Genomic DNA, 19,329 nt, shown 5'->3' on the forward strand with positions numbered 1-19,329 from the left:
TCTACCATTATTATTATTATCCTTTTTAAAATCCCTGTTGCATATTTAAACAAATGCCACCTGCTTTCAGAACGCTCTTGTTTATTGACTCCAAGGAGTGATCTTACGCTATGGCTAGGAACCCCCAGGGGCTTCAAAACAGCAACTGCACCAGAAAGAAAAGCTTGGCTTTCTGTGAGTCTCACACAGATCTTGTCCTTGTTTCTGAAAGGTCAAATGTATCAGGCAGAAGAGTAAAGAAAGTAATGTTGGCCTTTATTTCTAAAGGAAAAAGTTAAATAAGGTCAACAACACATACCTTGTTTTTTCTTCTTTTCCAAAATATGTATCAGAGGGTTGCTTCATTCTCCCTTAATATGTTTATTCAAATGTGAAATTTTAGACTGAGGTGTCTGATAGCACCCTTCCTATCTGTCCTACCTTTCTTTTGTGTCAGAAGGAGCTGAATTTGAAGTATGGGATCTCCTGAGCCGTTGCAGTTTACATCTTGATATGCTAAGGAAATCTAAAATTTTTAGTGTAGTGGATTGCAAACTGTGCTGTGTCAGACTGTGCTTTGCCATTGAGTTGTTGATGGATAGCAGTAACTTGTTAGTCCTGGTACGTTCTGCTGTGTAAATGCGACACTAAACTGGAATAACTGAGTAGACAAGTAAAAAAGTGTGTGCCGCTTGCTGGTCAAGATGAGGCATGTTTTGTCCCTAGTTATTAGGTTAAACTTATGTTCTCCTGTAAATGCTTTCTACTTTATCATCCTCATTCCATGACTTCACCACACTTCTATCTCCCTCTCTTTGCTATTTTAGTGTCCAGCTCTGCAATTATTTGTAGACTTGGGCATCCCAATAGAATTATCATGTAGTGAGTATAAGTGCTTCTGAGGAGATGGTGAGTCCGAGGGCTAGAGAATTCCATAGAGGTGGTTTGAAAATAACTGGTATATACTGATTCTCCTCATAATACACCTTTAGTAAAAAGGTGTAACAGCTGAGAATTGTCGAGTTAGTGTGCCTTGTTTTTAAACAACAGGCACTCATTTAAAAAAAAAAAAAAAAGTAGTTGTTTGTTCATCCAGGCTGTGAGATGTTCACCTTCAGGCTTGAACAAGCAAGATGGAGTTCTGCTTCCTGAAGTAAGAATCCTTAGCAGAATTTGGAATTTCAAGACTAGAAAATCCCTCATCACTTTGTAGACCTGAATTCAACAAAGAAATTATGGCAAACCTAGCATTTGTTTCAGTATTTTTTGATAATTCAAGTGCACTAAATTTTCCAAATCAAGAAAAATAAAGAAGTATTAATGATTCTGAATATATTGCTTTTCTTGTTACTTCCCCTTAATTAATTCAGCATCCACATAGAGCCACATGCAGATAAGTTTTGTACATCTGGAATAATTGAAATACCATATTTTTCCCCTGTCATTTGAAGTACGGATGTGTGTCTGAAGAATCAATGGTCTAGTAAGACAGACATGTAATTATAATTATTTCTAATTTGCTTGTTTATGGAATGCTGTGACTGAGTATAACTGCTGTGGCTTAGTATGTTCTGTGTTGCTCCATGGTGTTTTTCCACATTGCCACGTTATTTAGCTGTTTGAAAAACCTGAGAAAAAAGTAGCAATTTTATTCTTAAAATTACAGGTTTGAATTCGTAGACAATTTATGTCCTGATTCTTTATAGTGAGAACTTGCAGAGGGGAACACAAAGTAAAGCAGGAGGAGATTGAAGGAATTGCTAATTTAACCAAGCCTACCTTTTGGTTTTCTATATTCCTAAATATTCTGTGGTTTTAAACTCGTGCTTCTTCTAACATATCCTGGCTATTAGTCAGCTCTGGAAAACTCAGATCTGCTGAAGTCAAAGGTTAGTGGCTAATCTGGTTAAGTTAAAAATTAATTCAGGCAGGATGGACTTCTGCAGTGTAGGAGATTGTGCCATCCAGGTAACAGTGGCAGGAAAAGAGGTGATGGCCTTAAGCTGTGCTTAAGGGAGGAGTTCAGGCTGGGTATTAGGAAAAAAATATTCTCAGAAAGAGTGGTGATGCTTTGGGACAGGATGCCCAGAGAGGTGGTGGAGTTACTGTCTCTGGAAGTGTTAAGAACTGTAGAGATGTGGTACTAAATGACATGGTTAATGGGCACAGTCTTTTCCAACTTTTATGATTTCATGATTATTTTCAGTGGGGTCAATTCAGTCTCCAAAACCTCAGCTTGTGGAAGCACACTGAGCTCACTTCATCGTGCTGGACCAGAGTTTACACATGAAGTACTGTTCCACACCGTGCTGAACTATGGAGCAGAGCACCTCAGGGCTGCCTTGTGTGTGCCTCCATCAGATGGAAATAGGCTGGTTTCTCTTTGGCAGATGTAATCATTTTTAACCCTAATACTGGCATAGAGATGCAATCATGCTTAATGACCACTTACCTAAAGCAGTTACTTCTTAATTCCATAAGAACGTGATGAAAAAAGGTTTGCTGTTTATAGTCAAAGTCTGTCAATACCTTGTTAAGTTGGTGGATGGTACCAGGAAACCTCCACTTCCTCCAGTGTAGAAGGAAGGGAAAAGATGAGAAAAAAGATACATCAATGTGTAAAATAGTTATGGTACTTTCCTGTGTGAATAAGTGATGTGTGGGATTATGTCCCATGTTCCTAACAAACCTGAACAAACTGCTTAGGTGATGTGTAATGTTTCTGCTGTCACTTCGTGACATCACACTTTGGGATGCTAGCCTTCTAACCTTTCAGATTTACCTTTTGATACCAAAGCCCTGCCAGAGTTGTAGGTGAACCAACACATTGTTGTTCTTTCATTCTCTTTTATTCTCTGTCCATCCCTCTTGGTCTACAAACTTACGAGCCATAAAAAGTGTTTCAGATTGTGTTTGTAAGCTTTACTATAAAGAATTCCATTCTAGAGACAAAGCCTGCCTACATGCAGTGAAAACATGCATCTGGTACACAGAGGCCAGTCTGTCAAGTGTAAGGCTGAGCTACTGAGTCTTTAGGATTAATTCACGCTTCAGAAAACAGATTAATGTTCACATTGAATTGCATACTTTGAAATATTCTACTTCTATAGAACATTAGTATGGAGTAGAAATATTACATCCGCTTTTTAAATAAACTGTTAGAAGTGTGGTGGTAGTGTTTGAATAATCAATTTCTTCCCTTCCCTCACAGTGTGGCATGGATTGGCATTATAAACATTTACAGTCTTTCAGAGCTGTAGGAAATGTTTTGACTCTTACTGACCCATTTAGAGTTTTCTACTTGTTTCTGTTTTTTAAGGGTTAGAGTACTGGACATGTCAGTTTACTGATGTAAGTCAAATAATTGGATTGATCTAAATTCTGTAACATCGCATGTCTTCAGATTCTCTCTAAGCATTGTGTTTTACAAGTGCAGACATAGAAGTTCTAAATAACCTGACTTTTTTTGTGTATGTACTTAGCTGCTAAATAAACATCTGTGCACTTTTTTCTTGACTGTTATTGAAAAGACATGGAGTGGAAAGTGTGAATGTTTTTGCTGAAAGTATTGTTTTAAATTTTATCAAAAACTTGTATTTTTTTTTTGTTGTTGTTTAAATATTTGTGACACGGTAGCTCCTGTGTCACAGTAGCAAAAAATAGATTCAAGTATGAAATTTTTACCTTGCTTTAGATATGTAACACTATCAAAGATTTGTTTCAGTAAAATTCTACACTGAGGAAAAGGATTTTTACTTTTAACAGAAGTCCTACATTTTATGCTTTACATACATTTAGAAAAAAAAAATCATTAAATTCTACAATATATTTATTTATTAAATTTTGCAAGATGAAAATACTCTTGAGTTAAAATTCCACTTGCCTAATGCAGTATGCACATGTTGTATTGTGCTTGCAAATCCATCTTGCAGAGTTTTGGGCTTTGACAAGGCTCAGATCTTGATCCACTCCTTGATTTGGTTTGAGTTAGATGTACATGTCCATCACGCTTAGTCAGGAGCTTCCATGTGCTCTTGCTGTCTGTCTCTGCTGGGTTTTTGGCTTTCCAGTGTGACCAAACCCAGAAGAATGTTCGGATGAGTGCTTGACCTGGCAGCCAGCCAGCTGCAGAAAATCTTTTAAACGACTTCATGGGGAACACTCTTAAAAAGTTATAGGGATTGAATGCCATAAACCCGTGGAGGTCAAGCAGTGGGAATGTTACTAAATCTTTGAAAGCTTACATTTCTGTTTTTGTCTTCGTGGGGAATGTGGAGCACCTCAGTCTGAGTGTTGCAGAAAGCCCATGGGCTTCAAATTCTGACACAGAACAAAATAGCTGTGCATCTACCTGTGAGTACAGTGCTTTAACTGAAATGAAATAGAGAAAATCTTATATGTTTGTTTACTTTTAATTGCACAAACTTTGGTAGCTGTGCTCTGGTTAGATTCTGTACTCTCTAGTGTGTAGGGAAAGAAGTCTCTTCTTGTAAGGACAGCACGTAGTCCCTAAAGCATAACTCAAGTATAAGTCTTGATTCTGTGGTTTTCTTGCTTCCTGATTTTTGTAATTTTTTTTGCAGAAGTTTAAATGAAGCATAATTCATCTCTGTGTGTGTCTCTTTCCATACTTTATTTTCTGGTATATGATAGTTTTATTTGGCAAATTCAGAAAGACAGCAAATTATTTTCAAGAACTGAGAAAAAATTGGCAAAATACTTTTTCCCACAACTCCAAGTGGAAATGGCCACAGGAAGAAAGATTACCACTTAAAGTTGTGCTCTGGGAGGATGGAACTCTCACAGCAATTGCTGCTATTTGTTTTTCTTACAGGTATTTCTATATTGTCACAATAAGCCATCTTTGAAATTGGGTGGAATCTTTTATTTTGTTTTTAGTTAATCACAGTGAAAAATTCCAAGTCTGGATTAGGTGCTTCAAAATCTGAATGATGAAAATAAAAGGAATGGCATTACTTGATTAAAAAAAATGTGGCTGATCGTATTAAATACTAAGCAGAGAGTAAGGATGTTCATTTATTGAGTCTGAAGTTGCCTCACACTGTCCATTCTGCATAGGGCAAGGTTCTGTTGAGAGGAGAACAGAGCAGGTGAAGTTCCCTTACCTTTGTGCATGTTCCCACAATGGAATTCCTCAAAGCAATTTGTGGTTCCTGGGGTTGTGAATTTAAGCCTCTGCTAGCAAAATTTGCCATCAGCTTGACAATCTCTGTTGGTATTTCCATGTTGTTTTAAAACCTGTGCATTTGAATCTTTGCTTCAGCCCATATCTCTGACTATGAGAAGTGCATTTCTTTGTGTTACGGGACAATACAGATAGTGTTGATTCTGTTCATTTGTGGGCTGTGGTGTATGTAAACACAGACTGAAGGAATACACAAGTTGCTTATTACAGTCCCATAAGATCTGATACCCAGATTAAGGCAGTATGAGAGACCAAATGGTGCATAAGGAAGCTATTCCAATATTGCTTTTCCAAACTTAAACAGTACTGATACCCTGTGAAGAGATGAGATGTTATTTTGCTCTTCAACTTTTTTTTTTTTTTTAATCCTGTCCACTTTTGAATGGAATCTTCTGACATAACTTTTGACACGGCTTCTCTGCTAAGCGCTAAAGCGTATTGGACAGGGTTTTAGCTTACAAACTGAAATGAGCATAAATACATAAGCAATATTATGCTGAAAGAAAGCAGTTAATCTGTTGCCTTGAATATGTGGGGAATGAAACCCAGAAAACATTGACATTAGTAAGAAAAGCAACAATTTCAAATCCCTTCACCTTGCTCTCTCATCACCTTCTTTTGTCTTCTTATCAGTTTTCCCAGTAAATATTATTTATGGTACGGATTCATACTGAATTTTCTCCAAAAATATTGCTACTTTGAAAGTGAGGGAAGTGTGGGCCTGTGGTACAAAAGTGGCAGAAGAAATAATAGCAGTCATTGTATGAAAGATTTATTATTCAGTGAGTTTGCAGACTGACGTGCTGATCCTGCAGCATGTTGCCATTAGGCTAAACTGCATTTGTAATTCCATTTAAAGCTGTAGGTAACTGTATGCTTTTAATGTTTTACAGGCTTTATTCAGTAAAAAAAAAAAGGTGAAAAAGAGTTCTGAGCCAATCAGTCCAGGTTGTGATGGTGATAAAGGAAATCTCAACCCTGTAAGAAGGAGTTCTATTTAAATTCATAATCAACATATTGAAAAATAAAGTGAATTTGGGGCTTTGAGGGCTGTATTTTAGGACAGTCCTCGTTTGGATTTGCCACAGTGGTGATGTTTTGAGACACGTAGTTTAGTTACCTTCAGAGAGATGCTGCATATCCCACATGGCTTTAATAACAGCCACGGTTCCTGCTGTGAATAAAATACTGAGAAAGCAAATTAAATTGCATCTTTATTCCAGATACTTGTGGTGGCTTCTCAGTGTTAATCTGAAATCTATGATTTTTGGCTTTTGCATGTCTGCTCAGGAAACCATCTGTTGCTTCCCTTATCCTACATTCCCCCTCCTTCTCCACACACTTTTTCAGTATGGCTTAAAGCCACAGAAAGAAACATGGAAATTTTATTTGATGTTGTGGCTTTTGAAAAACTGCTTGAAATAGCATTTGTGCTTGCAAATAAAACTTGTCATTAAAAGTTCTGGAAATACTTCTGTGAAATATTAACTATTTAAGAATACATTTAGTTGCATTTCAGAAGTGGAAAACAAAGTCTTATCTGCCAGCCCTCCTGCCTACACTTATGTTTGCTGTGATTTGTCACTGAAGTCTAGTAAACTAGAGTTAATCCTTAGGAAATTTCCTTATGGGTCTGATGTCCATTTTGATTTCTGATGTGGTAATATATTACTGGGAAAACTCCCCTGGAGGCATTAGTTGGTGCTTGTGCTCCAGCAGGAGTTCAGAGCCTGCTGTGTCAGCGCTAGTGGTGACTGGTCTCTGGGGGTCATGCACTTGGCTGGTCCTCTTGCCAGCAGGGCTGGGTGCAGGGAGCTGGCATAGACACAGTCACTTCATGAAGATGTAAATTTCTGCCAGCTTTGCACATTTTTTGCACATTTGCTGCACTAGATTGTCTTAATAAGTAACACATACAGCACAATGTGTTTCTGTTTGCATGATTTCTCTATCCTGGCATTCACTGAAGATGATGGTAACAGATTCTTAAAATACTATACAATCTTGTTTAGTGTGTGGTTTAGAGTATTTGAATATTGCCTACTGATTATTTAACATGGCCTGTTTAATAACCATAAGTTAAACTGTCCATTTCACAGAAGAGAGTATTTACTTCAATTCTGTCCTCCACAGTAACTTTCCACTCTATCTCTCATTGAACATTACCTTTTAAACTTGGCATTGTGTCTTTGAGTTCACTTTGAATTGGATTATATACTGAATATATAGATTATACACTGAATTATTTTGAGTTAGATTGTATAACCTTATATACCCTTCGCTCATTAAATACAGACAGAATCAAACCTAATGTGTGCAACATTTAGCAGTGCAGCTCAACACTGTATGGTGGTATTGAGCTGATTATTGGTAGAGTAGCTTCAAAAATCTCCCCAGGTGTGTTGTTTCCAGGTGATGTGTTCTGTACATGAGTATATAATAAAAGATTCATAAAATTTGTTTTCCCTGTAGACCTCAGGGTTGATTCCAGTACAGTAGATGAAAACTCTAAATCATAAAGGAAGCATATTCTTAATAATCCAGTTTATAAATTCAGGTAAAAGAATTGTTATCCTTTGTCTTCTCTCTCACAGTCCTTCACTAAACTTAAGTTCTCTTTTGAATGTGCAGGTGGATGTGTTTGTAGAGCTGTGTGGTATGTTTGAAATGTTCAAGATGAAAAAAGACACACAACACAATCAGTTTTGGAGAAGAAAACATTGTTGATCTTTGCCATCACGCTTTAAACTGTTGATACTGTTCGTTTGCTTCCTTGTGAAGCAAATGAATTAAAAGACTTTAAAATTAAATAGTAGAGGCTGCTTGTCCTGAACAAGGAAAATTTTGCAACAAATTCCTGCTGGATTGAGAACAGTCCAGAGAAAACAACTGGTGATCAGTTTTAATGATGAATGTGATGAGTGAGGCCGTGACTATAGTGCAGGGTAAATATACAGTTCTTTTTACGTGTTGGAAGTTGTCTTTTCAAATACATCATTTCCATCACAATACCAAGTGCGTCTTACAAATCCTTAGAATAGAATAATAAGAAGCAGGCTGTACAATTATTTGGATTACATGAGCTAATGATTTGGAGGGAATAAACGTGTTACTAAGTTGATGAAGGCAGCATTTTGTGTTACTTAAAGCAGCCTATCAATAACCATTGTTTTGTGAAAATAATTGAAATATCTCATTATAAAACGTTAGTTTACATATTGTGCTCCATATTATCATCATGTTTTCAGCATTTATTTCTTAACTGCGTATTCCCATGACATTTCCTCTTGTAAAGTAATTTGACTCTTCTTCCCTCCCACACCCTTTTGTATTTACAAAGTTCACTTTAATTCCTCTGAGCATATTCTGGTTAAAAACGGCATGTTGCAGTTTTAAGAAAGGGTTGAGATGTTTTGGTGCAACTCGTGGACTTTGTGACAGACAGAAATAGGCCACATTTTAACACACATGATTCTGATTTCGAAATCTTCTATTTTTTAATTACACAATGTATCTCAAATTATTACTGCATGAACATTTGTGAGTCCCTTGCTTGCTGTGGAGCTAAACTTCTGAGCTCTTCTTGGGAAGGTCCAGTGCCCTGCATTGAGGGCTGTGTTGTTCATCCCTCTGTTGTCCAGCAGAGTCCTCAAATGAGGCAGAATTACCACATACATGCAAGCAAAGGATGTTTGTACAAAAAGAAGGAAGAAAGAAGGGAAAAGGGGCAGGGGACCTCCTGCTTCCTCAAGCACAGATGTAGTTCTGAGGACATACTCTGTTTATAATGACTTACACATCCTATGGAAAGAAGAGTGTGCTGTTACGAAAGGTTCAGAATTACTGCAATACTGATCAGTGTTGTAAGGTAGCTATTGGTGTTTTTTTTTTTGTTTTTTTTTTTTTTTTTAATCCATGATGCTTATGCAGTGCAATTGCAAGGACAGAAGAACCACTGAAGCCACCAGAGACATCCCTGTGGCTGAGCTCCATCTGTGTACAGGCAGTACATCCGTCAGTACTCTCTGAAGTACACAGTATGCTTGTTATTTTCCCCCGTGTACCTCCTGTGCTGGAAAGGGATGTTCAGCAAAAACAAATATGTTTCAGTGCTGGACGATGTAGTCACTACTGATGTGAAGACGCCTCAGCAACAACAGTATTTCTAGGATCAGAGACATACCTTGCTTTCGTGCTGCCATAGAATGTGGGTTCTGTGCTCCTAATGAAACATACCTTAATAATCTACCCCAAAAATGAGGCAGTGGGGATAGGAGGATTGCAGCAGCTTCTCAGTCTTTAGCTTTGGCATTGTATAGGGGTTAAGTTAGTAACTTAAGGTTTTACTTGATGCGTATCATACTAATAAATCTGTACACTTACAGAACATATTTTTCATTCTTTTTTTTCTCTGACTGACCTGCTTTTATTTACATCCTATGCAGAAGTTTTGACTTACAAGTTACAAACTCTCTGGTTTAGCCATGAAATAAGAAAGCTGCCTCAAAACCTTCTTTTACTACTTTTGTGTCTTTTTTGCCATCTTTCTGCTCAGTTTCTGGTTCCTGCTGTTTATTATTTACTAACTTTATGTGCTTTATACACTGAACATTTTCTTACCAGAGAGCGTATTTTATTTCTTCTCACCTATATTATTTTTTTCTTGTTCCTAACCTTTTCCATATGATTAGTGCAAAGACCTAGTCATTTATTATAGGGCTGGGAACAGGCAGTGTTTGTGCTTGGCCAGTAAAAGCTGTAGTGTTAACATTCTCATTACAGATGATGCTGAAAGAAAATTTCAAGAGACTTTGTTTTAATAAGGATGGTTTTAATGATGTGATCAGAAGCTTGAGTGAAGAGTACCATGAAGTTTGATGTGGGTAGGGAAAACTGTTATTTTGGTAGGTTTTGGGTCTTGGTGTTTCCACAAAGATATGATGCTAAGCATTATAATTTCTCTTTGAAATAATTTCTGTCATTGTAAGTGACTCTGTAATAAAACACACAACAAAGGAGAGAGGGATGGAGTTTTAACATGTGACTGCAGGAACACATCATCTTGCGGTTAAAAATGACCAATTATTTCACTGAAATAATCTGGAAACTATTTATCTTGCTGGCTTTACTAGAAATTCAGCTTTTTTTTCTGCAGTGCATCCGAATTCTCTGAATAGGTAGTAAAACTCAGACAGCATGTTTTATTTAGCTTATTCTTTTTTTTTTTCCCCTTTTTTTTTTTTTTTTTTTTTTATGGTGGGTGAAGAATCACTCTGCCACAGGTGTAAAGGAGGAGCAGACTCTATCCTGTTCTCTACTGGCAAGGATAGTTTCTTTTTAAATTCTGGGGGTTACTAACATAAAAAACAGTAAACAATTTGTGTATTCTGGTCATTGCTTATTTTGGTTTTATGGTTGCATAAATGGGAGCACAGATACTTTACCCGATAGTCAACAGATGTTACAAAATCAAAGGAGCACAGAATGGTTTGGATGACCTTGAAGCCCATTCTGTTCCAACCCACTGCCATGGGCAGAGACACTTCCCACTACCTCAGGATGCCCAGGTCCTCATCCCTCCTGGCCTTGAACACCTCCTAGCATGGGTCATCCACAGCTTGTGGGCAGCCTGTGCCAGTGCCTCACCAGCTTCAGCTCTCTGTTACTTCCTCATCAGTTGACTCAACCAGTCAGTTAGCTATTTCTTTACTTGATTTTGACAGGTGAGATATTATGAGATGACTGTAAGTGATTGAGCTAACTCAGTGCGCAGCAGACCAAGGTCTTGATGCCAAACATAACTTTGAGCTAAAAGGCTTATCCAGGAGATCTAGAACTCCTGTTACTGAAAACGTGCCAAAATTTATTTTATAGCATTTGTGATCTGAGGGGAAAGTCCTATAGGAAAAGGCTTGAGACCCAACAGGATGACTGTCTAACTCACCGGGTGTGTTTGTGCTGAACAGAGAGCTCGTGAGTGATGATGGGAAAGATTTGTCAGCGAATAATGAACTGGAGGGCAAGATGTGCAAGTATAATGTTATAGATGCAAACAATAAACTAGGTGAGGTCTTGGCAGAAGAAAGACAGTAAACAGTTACAATAAACAGTAAAGCATTCTTTAGCTGTAAAAAGTTAAAAGAGAACAAGAATGCAGAGGTGACCACTGCAAGGTTCCTGCTGGGATAAAGCAACAGCTTGGAGATGATCCAGCAATTTAAGTAGCAGTTTGTATGTCCTCAAAATATGCTTATGGAAAGCTAGACAGTGATTCCATTTTAGGAAGTAAGAGAATACAGCAGATCCTCAATTTTTTCAGGGATTGAGCCGTATTATTAGAGTAATGAATTTGGTAAAAGCACTTAAGAAGATGGAAAAAATAGTTGTGGTCGTTTTATATTGATAGATGGCTAAGGTTCATCACGCTCCTCAGAGAAGTAGAGAGAGAAAATATAGTGAGGAAGGGCTTATAAGGTCAATGAGATCACTCACTAATTACCTAAACAGAAAGAAAAACAAACTCAGCATGAGAAAATTAATGTAGCAGGAGGCCATAAATTAACAGATTAAGGTATTGAGAACTGAAAACAAACTACACAGGTCCCCTATGGGTGGCAGCTCCCCCAGCCCTCCTGCCCCACTGCGGGCTCCTCTCCATGGGCTGCAGCTCTGGCCTGGGCTGCTCCTGCAGGGGTATCCATGGGCTGTGCCTCCTTCAGCCATCATCGACTGCTGCACAGCAGGCTCCTCCATGGCTGCACGTGGCGATGTTCTCCATATGGTGTCCGTGGGCTGCAGGGGGACAGCCTGCTCCTCCATGGGCCTCTGCTGGGCTGCAAGGAACTGCTGCTTTGTGCCTTGAGCAGCTCCTGTCCTCCTGCGCTGACCTTGGGGGCTGCACGGCTGCTTCTGCCCCATCTCTCTCCCCTCTCTCCCAGCTGCAGTTGCACAGCACTGATTCCCTGGCTCCAATCCACTCTCCCAGAGATGCACCCAGCGTCGCTCACAGCTCAGCTCTGCCCAGTGGTCCCTGTGGGAGCAGCTGGAGCTGCTCTGCTCTGACATGGGGCAGCGCTGGGTGCTGCTCACAGAGCCACCCCTGCAGTTTTCCAGCTACCATCACCTTGTCATCTAACCCAGTACAATAGTAAAGAGGACAACAGTTTTGTTAGCATACTCTCAGAAGCAATTAAGTTTGTATTTTCATTCCTTTCAAGCCTGTTCTTTCAAAAATTCCACAAGTTTTGTTCTGATTTTGTTCCTTTATCACTACACCCCTCTTTAGATCATGTCAAGTGCGTTGAGGGAAGCTCTCAGGAGAAGGCCGAAGGATCTACTTTGCTTTCAAATATTGATTCTCTTCTGACATCTATGTCTGTGGAACAGTGATACTGAATTCTCAATAACTCATGTTCCCTTGAAAAGTAATATAAATAGCCAGGCAGGAGTTTTGTAGAGAGGTTTGTACCGCATGTTTCATGAGAATGAGGCCTTAAGACTTTGGAGCATTTTCCATTTTCTCACCAAGTTTTATGAGTTAAGGCTTTCATCATGTTCCTGTTGACATCCAGAATTGCCCTTGGACTGATATATGAAAGCAACTTTGAGCAAGGCTGCTCTCATGGTTTTAGCAGAATTCTTCTGAAATCTTGACTTTCAATTTTTCACCTAAATGTTTATCATTACTCCTTGGAATTTTTGTGGCTGCACTGTAATATAAGAAACTTAAGATTTTTTTTTTTGCATTCTCTTTTAGCTGTCTGATGTTGTGGCTGAATGTAAAATTCTTTCTTTTAAGACTGGGCTTGGCATCTTTCAGAATAATCTGTTTGCCACATTCCTTTTAAAATGTCGTTGTTTTTTTTTTTACCTGACAGTGCTCAGATTCCTTTCTTCTCTACTGCTGGCCTGCTATTCACTTCGGTCTTCGCATCATTTAATGAATACTGACTGCAGGGAAGTGCTGTGTAAGCAGTATATCTTATATTCCAGCATCAGTCCAGTTAACAGATTTGCCTGGTCTTAAATAAAATGGTGACTTTTTTTTTTGTGGTTTGCTTTTCAGCTCAGTCACTGAAAGAGTTTGCGCGGCTCCTGATTGCTGTAGAAGAGGAAAGGAGACGACTGGTAAGTTTGCTAGCAAAGATGTTTTGCATTGGGCTTCCTTTTATATAAAATAATGCCTTTTTTTCATTCGTCTTGAAGTGCTTTATTTATTTATTTTTTTTTTTAAAGTTGTGTATTTCATAAGAATCACTTGGAGTTGTGCAGAGGCAAAAATGTGCTAACTTAGATTTCAGCAGTTTTTAATGGGTTGTTCAGCCAAATACTCTGCACCAGTCCAAAACTGTTCTCTATTTTTTTAATTTTTTTTTCAAAATAGGCTTTTAATGCTGCTTTACCTGTCCTTTTCCCCATTCTGCCATATTAGTCACAAGGTGCAATAAGCTAAACTGTAAACAAACATATTGGAATGGAAATCAAGATCAGTATTTTGGTTTAATGAAATAATTCTTACAGTATGCACAATAGTAATCAAAATGTGATATGTTAAGTAGAAACCAGATTTATCACCTCTGAGAGATTTGTGCACAATATATTGTAGAACAGGCTGTCAGATTTGTCCTTTGTTGAATTATTTGTATTCCCTTTGTTTCCATACTTATGAGTCAACAGTATGCATTCATTTACATTTCTCTTCTGATGTAGCTTTGTTAAAGAAGTTTGAAATGTATTCTCTTACAAGGATTTTTTTTAACAGTTCCACATGAATCACACAACTACGTTTTTGTTCCATGGATGTCAATCACAAATAAAGAAGTTTTAAGGATTAACCTCACTAGGGGGATTTTTTAAAATATTGTGCAAGATGAATCATCACAGATCTGACCTCTGGTTGTGTCTGTCCTTGTTTCCCTTTCACTTATGAGTACACAGGGGGGTGAAAGAAAAGATTTTCTGACTCAGTTTTGGGGAAATTTATTAATCCAGGAGGAACCTTACTTAAGGCTTTCCTGTTCCTTGGAGCATAGAGGACAGAGAGTAGGTCTCCCGCTACTTCCACTTCATAAATATTCTGAAGTAGCAGAATGATAAATGCTCGTATGGTGGAGTTACATAGTTCCTATAATCTAAACTTATAAAAGGGCGAGAGTTTTGGTTGATGAAAAATTTTCTGTTGATTTTTAATTTATCGTGGGTATGTGGAACAGAGAGGGACATTGGGAACAGTTCAAAATTGACCACCTTAAAGCATTTTTACCAGGATACATATGAATGAGTCAGTTAAGCAGCTTTTCAAATGAATCATTTTCCCATTTAAGTTAAAGATTATTTGAGCTCACTGTGAGAAAAAAGAAATGCAATGAAAAGGTGAAGTGATTAACCTTTCCCAGTATGTGTATGTAATTTCTCTTGATTTTATTCTTTTCTTTATTCTTCTTCTTCCTTCACATGCATCACTTTTTCACTTTTAGAAGTATCTGGCCTCTTTATATTTTATAATTTCAAATCTCAGTGAAGTGTTTTACTTGTTTATCTTGTAGAAGGGCCATAGAGGGGAAACAAAACCCTTAATGTTCTTAAGTGAGAAAGAAACAGTCAAATAGATACTTGTCTTTTGCTGTAAATTCAGTGAGTATGCATGAATTTAATTGCTGAGCTGTTGGATCCCATTGCAGGGTCAGAGACTCGAGGAAGATTTCAGTCCTATGGAAAAATATTTTGCAAGTTGCTACAAATTTAGTAGAATGCAGTCATCAAATCACTGTAAATCAAGTAGAAAATAGATAATAAATACTCTGTACTTGATGGGAAATCATTCATATCCAGCATTTTGAAGGATTTAAAAATAGTACCATTCTTTTTCTTTAAACTGAATGCATGGGCTGAGATCTTCTTGAACATACAGATATGTCAGTGATACTTGTATAGGAAAATTCAGCAAACAGGATTTGTCAGTTTTGTCAAAGTTTGGTCTTCCTGTTGCTGGAATTCACTTAATTATTCTTGAAATGAATCTTCCTAAAATAGATGGTTATGTTAGAGTCAAATGCAAACATGAGACCCTGAGGTTTGAGAAAATTACTTGCAGGATAAAACCATATTGTCTAGATTGCTACATAGCTTTTGTGCTCAATCTATTCATCGTGGGTAAATTTCATAGGAGAAAAAGATAGTTTGCTCGTTGTTTGTTTGTTTGTTTATTCTCTAAGTTTATGCTCAGCATAAACTGTGATGCCATCTACATCATGTTTTCCACTGCATGTAGTATACCTGGGCTGTGTTATTTGTTCTGCTCTTGATCGCAAGTTGTAAATACTCTGCAGAAGTAGCTAAAGGTTTGCTGACATACTGGCAATCTGAAAAGGGCCACCTTTGTCCAAGATGCTTAAGATATTTGTGATTCTCCAGATGTCTTCTTACCACGGTTTTGTGCATCATGGAATCCAGAGGTCTCTGTTAGGACACCGTGCCAGATGCTGAACGGATAGCTTGTAATAGGAATTTTCTTCTTCAGAACTTTATGATTTAACTATGAAATCTTCAAAACATTTCTTGACTATTTCTGAGGAAGTCTGAAGCAGTACGCTTTGATTCCTCAGCTGGAATCCTTTTAAGCCAGCCAGCCTGCGGAATAGTGATGATTTCAGAAAAGGTTGTCAGCTGACTACTGAGCTTGAGCCAAGGCACGCGGGACTTTTAGCACTTGATTTCCTTTGTTTTTGCATAAAAAGAGAATACTTACATAAGTAACTGTAAATATGAAATATAGCTTGTTCTTTTTGATGTTTCTTGGGAAAGAGTTGGAATAAAACAGCTAGTCAGAGTAATGACTTTTTATAGGCAAACTTATTCATGCCATTTACAACTGCCTTCTGATCCTTCAAGTGTGTGACAGTAAAAGACAGTGTTCTATCAGCTAATGCTGAATGTAGAGCAGTATGGATTGATAGATGTTAAATTTACTTACTAGCTAATGATTTTGTTTTCTTGCTTTGAATTTGATGTATTTATGATCCTGGCAAGTGTGCATATAAGAGCATAAATTAGATTTGAATGTGGAACGTGCAGATTGATATTACTAGTTTATTTTTCATCTGAATAGCTCTGGTAACTGCCTGTTAAATTCTTTAGAGAGAAAATTGGTTTTGTTTCAGTGAGTGCAGACAGTGCAAGCGTTGGAATGGTTGCCCACTGAACACAATTCTTTCCAATGGTCTAGAAAATAGCTTGAGGAATGCTTAGCAACTCATTCTTTCTTAAATGAATAACTGAGAAAAACTTGCTTTTGTTTTCTTTGGAAGAAACTAGTGAAATAAGGTAATGTGGACAGCATTATTTGGAAAAGACATTGAAGTATGAGATGAGATATTGCTGTGTGATATAGAAATAAATATTCTGTTTCCTAAAGCTTTGCAGCCATTATTATTGGTAGCAGTAATAAATTGGTGATCACTGTGGGTAAATTTCTCATGTCTGCGGTTTTATTTGCTGATGAAGATGAACCACAGTCTTAGAAAAAACAGTGATTGTGCACCAAATACTTCCTCTTAGAACATAATTGGAGGAAGCAGTAACTTGTAAGACACCTTTTATAATACACAGCATTGCTGTATGTCATTCCACATTGTTAATCTCCTGATGCTGTTGACAAATGCTGGGTTCTGAATTCTGGGATTTACAAGCAGTGTACCAATGGAATAAGAAGTCAGAGCTATCCATGCTGCCTTTCCAGTGTCTTCAGGAGCAAGCCAGCAAGGCATGTAAAATAATGGCCTCTATTTCCTAGTGGTTATTAGAGAACAATAGAGATTTGCAAGAATCTAACTTCATGTGAATGTTTTGGTCTATATCAAGGGGACATACTTAAAATAATTTCCTTCTGCTCTTGTTGAATTTCCATTGTTTTGTTTAAAGAAATGATACACTTTTTATTTTAGGTATTCTTGCATTATTTATATTTCTTACTCATTTGATACTGTTAGCAAAATATATAACAAACAGAAATGTACTGGGACTAAAATAAAATAACAGTTCCCATTTCTGTCATGGAATTAATGCTGTTGTGGCACTGTAGATGGATTGGTTCATGTTACTGACTTCCTCTTTCTTGAGATCCCTTACTAATTTGAAGTACTGAATGTATTATCTTGAGTGTTACGTTATATTCAGTGTAGCTCTGTGGTGGTTTCACCCTAATGGGCAGCTGAACTCCAGCACAGCTGCTCTCACTCCTCTCCCAGCAGCTGTTTACTTCAAATTCTGCCAAAGAATCAAAAAATTGCTGAGGTTGGAAAGGACATCAAGACATTGAGTCCAATCTCCTTGCAAAGCAGGTTCCCAGCAATAGGTCACACAGGTAGGTATCCAGATAGTTCTTCAATATCTGCGTATAAGGAGACTTCACAACCTGTTCCAGTGCTCCAACATCCTTACCATAAAGAAGTTCTGCTTTCTGATCTGAGTAATTTGCAAATACTATATGAAATATTAGAGAAACAAAAGGAAAAAACCTTCATCCTTAATTCTCCCATTACTGAATTTATTTGTATTTATTTTACACTAAGACGGGAGGTTTAGGTTAGATATTAGGAGGAAGTTTGTGTCCTTGCCATATATAATATGAATTCTAATTTTTTAAAGCATATTATACTGTGTTGTTCAGGTTTGTGCCTCTTAGCCTTGGGAATTGTTGCTGAAGAGAAAGGATTGAACATCAGCAATTTGCAGTTTTCTGCTATGTTTTCACTGTAGAACACTTGGAGTAACTGCTACAAAAACTCCTCTCTCATGAATGGTGCTCAGAACCAGATTTCAGACCCAAATCTGAGTCAGCTCCCTGTCTGAACTACTGTCAGTGTAAAAAAAGTGGGAGGGAACTGGAGCAACAGCTAGAAAGATGCTTTTGTGTTCATATGATTTTATTATTTGTAGAATATTTCTTGACTCATTTAAGAAGAAGACAAGTCTTCTCTGCTGAGTTGGTTCAAGTGTTGGTCTGACTGTAGTGAATGTAGTTGAAGAAGTGATCCAGCTGGAAAAATAATTCCTTTGACCTTGACTTTCTATCGACTACTTCCCCTCACTTCAGCTCATTCAAGGAAAATGACCTTCTAGGACAGCATTACTGTCAAGGAGATAGGAATTTCTTAGACGTAGTTAATATAAAAAAAAGGATAGTATTTTAACTATTCAGTTGTCTACAGGCAGTGTAGTCTGTGATCACTTTAACTGAGAATGAATTCAGAGAGATGTTTGTTTCTTTCTTGCAGGCTTCCTGGGGGCAGATTTGCAATGTGGTCTCTGTTTTGCTCATCAGGAAGAATTTGCTGTGCTGCTTTCCCTCTTGCTGTATCTCAGGCTGTTGTGATTTAACTTGGCAGGTAGTGAAGTACCGCACAGTCATTCGCTCATTTGTTCTCCCAGTGGATTGGGGAACAAAATAAATTTTTAAAAAAGTAGAACTCATGAGTTGAGATAGAAACTTTTCATGAGGGCTGCTTGAAAAGCAATGCCTTCTGTTGTATTATGTTGGCCCACGACATCAGAGGCAGATGCTGGTGGTATGGCAGAACAGCTCGAACCTTCCCACCACTAGTCTGTTCAGTTTTGTTGCTTTGTGACAGATGGCAGCAGAGGGACAGTCTGGAAAATGGCATGTGGACAGAAGTGCATATGAAGCAAAGGTGTGGAACTGAATTCCTCCATGTGGGAAATTGCACCCATTGACATTCACTGATGTTTGCTGAACATTTCTGGAGACCAAACAGTGGATATGAGTGCTGTGAGGCAGTGGGCGGTGTGTTTCAGCAGGGAACAGTGACAGGGGAGACCAGCCACTTTCTGGATGGCCGTGCAGGCTCTTGTTAATGGCTGGTGAAAATGCACAGTTAATGGTGGTGACTATTGAAAACCAGTGTTTTGTAGCTGAGAATATGATGATATCAAAAAGTATTATTGTACTCTTTGTATCAGTTGCCATTTCTATGGAAATAAATAGGGGGCATTATTTTCAGAGTGCCCTACATAATAAGAAAAGAAAGATGAAAAAACGTAGTAGTAATGATAATAATATAACATATAAAAAGACAAGTGATGCACAGTGCAGTTGCTCACTGGCCAGTATGCAGCCAGTCCGCACC

General features: G+C 37.9%; 1 protein-coding gene across 1 annotated transcript in view; it reads left to right on the forward strand.

Annotated features, from left to right (window-relative positions):
* Positions 1-19,329, forward strand: part of ARHGAP42 (Rho GTPase activating protein 42) — a 154,462-nt gene that overhangs the window by 39,102 nt on the left and 96,031 nt on the right. Inside the window, exon 3 of the mRNA XM_042862489.1 lies at positions 13,251-13,312. Coding sequence (XP_042718423.1) covers positions 13,251-13,312 — 62 coding nt within the window. The remainder of the gene's footprint in view (positions 1-13,250; positions 13,313-19,329) is intronic.

Source organism: Lagopus leucura, unplaced genomic scaffold (assembly GCF_019238085.1).
Source record: "Lagopus leucura isolate 7727_CA_CO unplaced genomic scaffold, USGS_WTPT01 Super-Scaffold_702, whole genome shotgun sequence".
Lineage (NCBI taxonomy): Eukaryota > Metazoa > Chordata > Aves > Galliformes > Phasianidae > Lagopus > Lagopus leucura.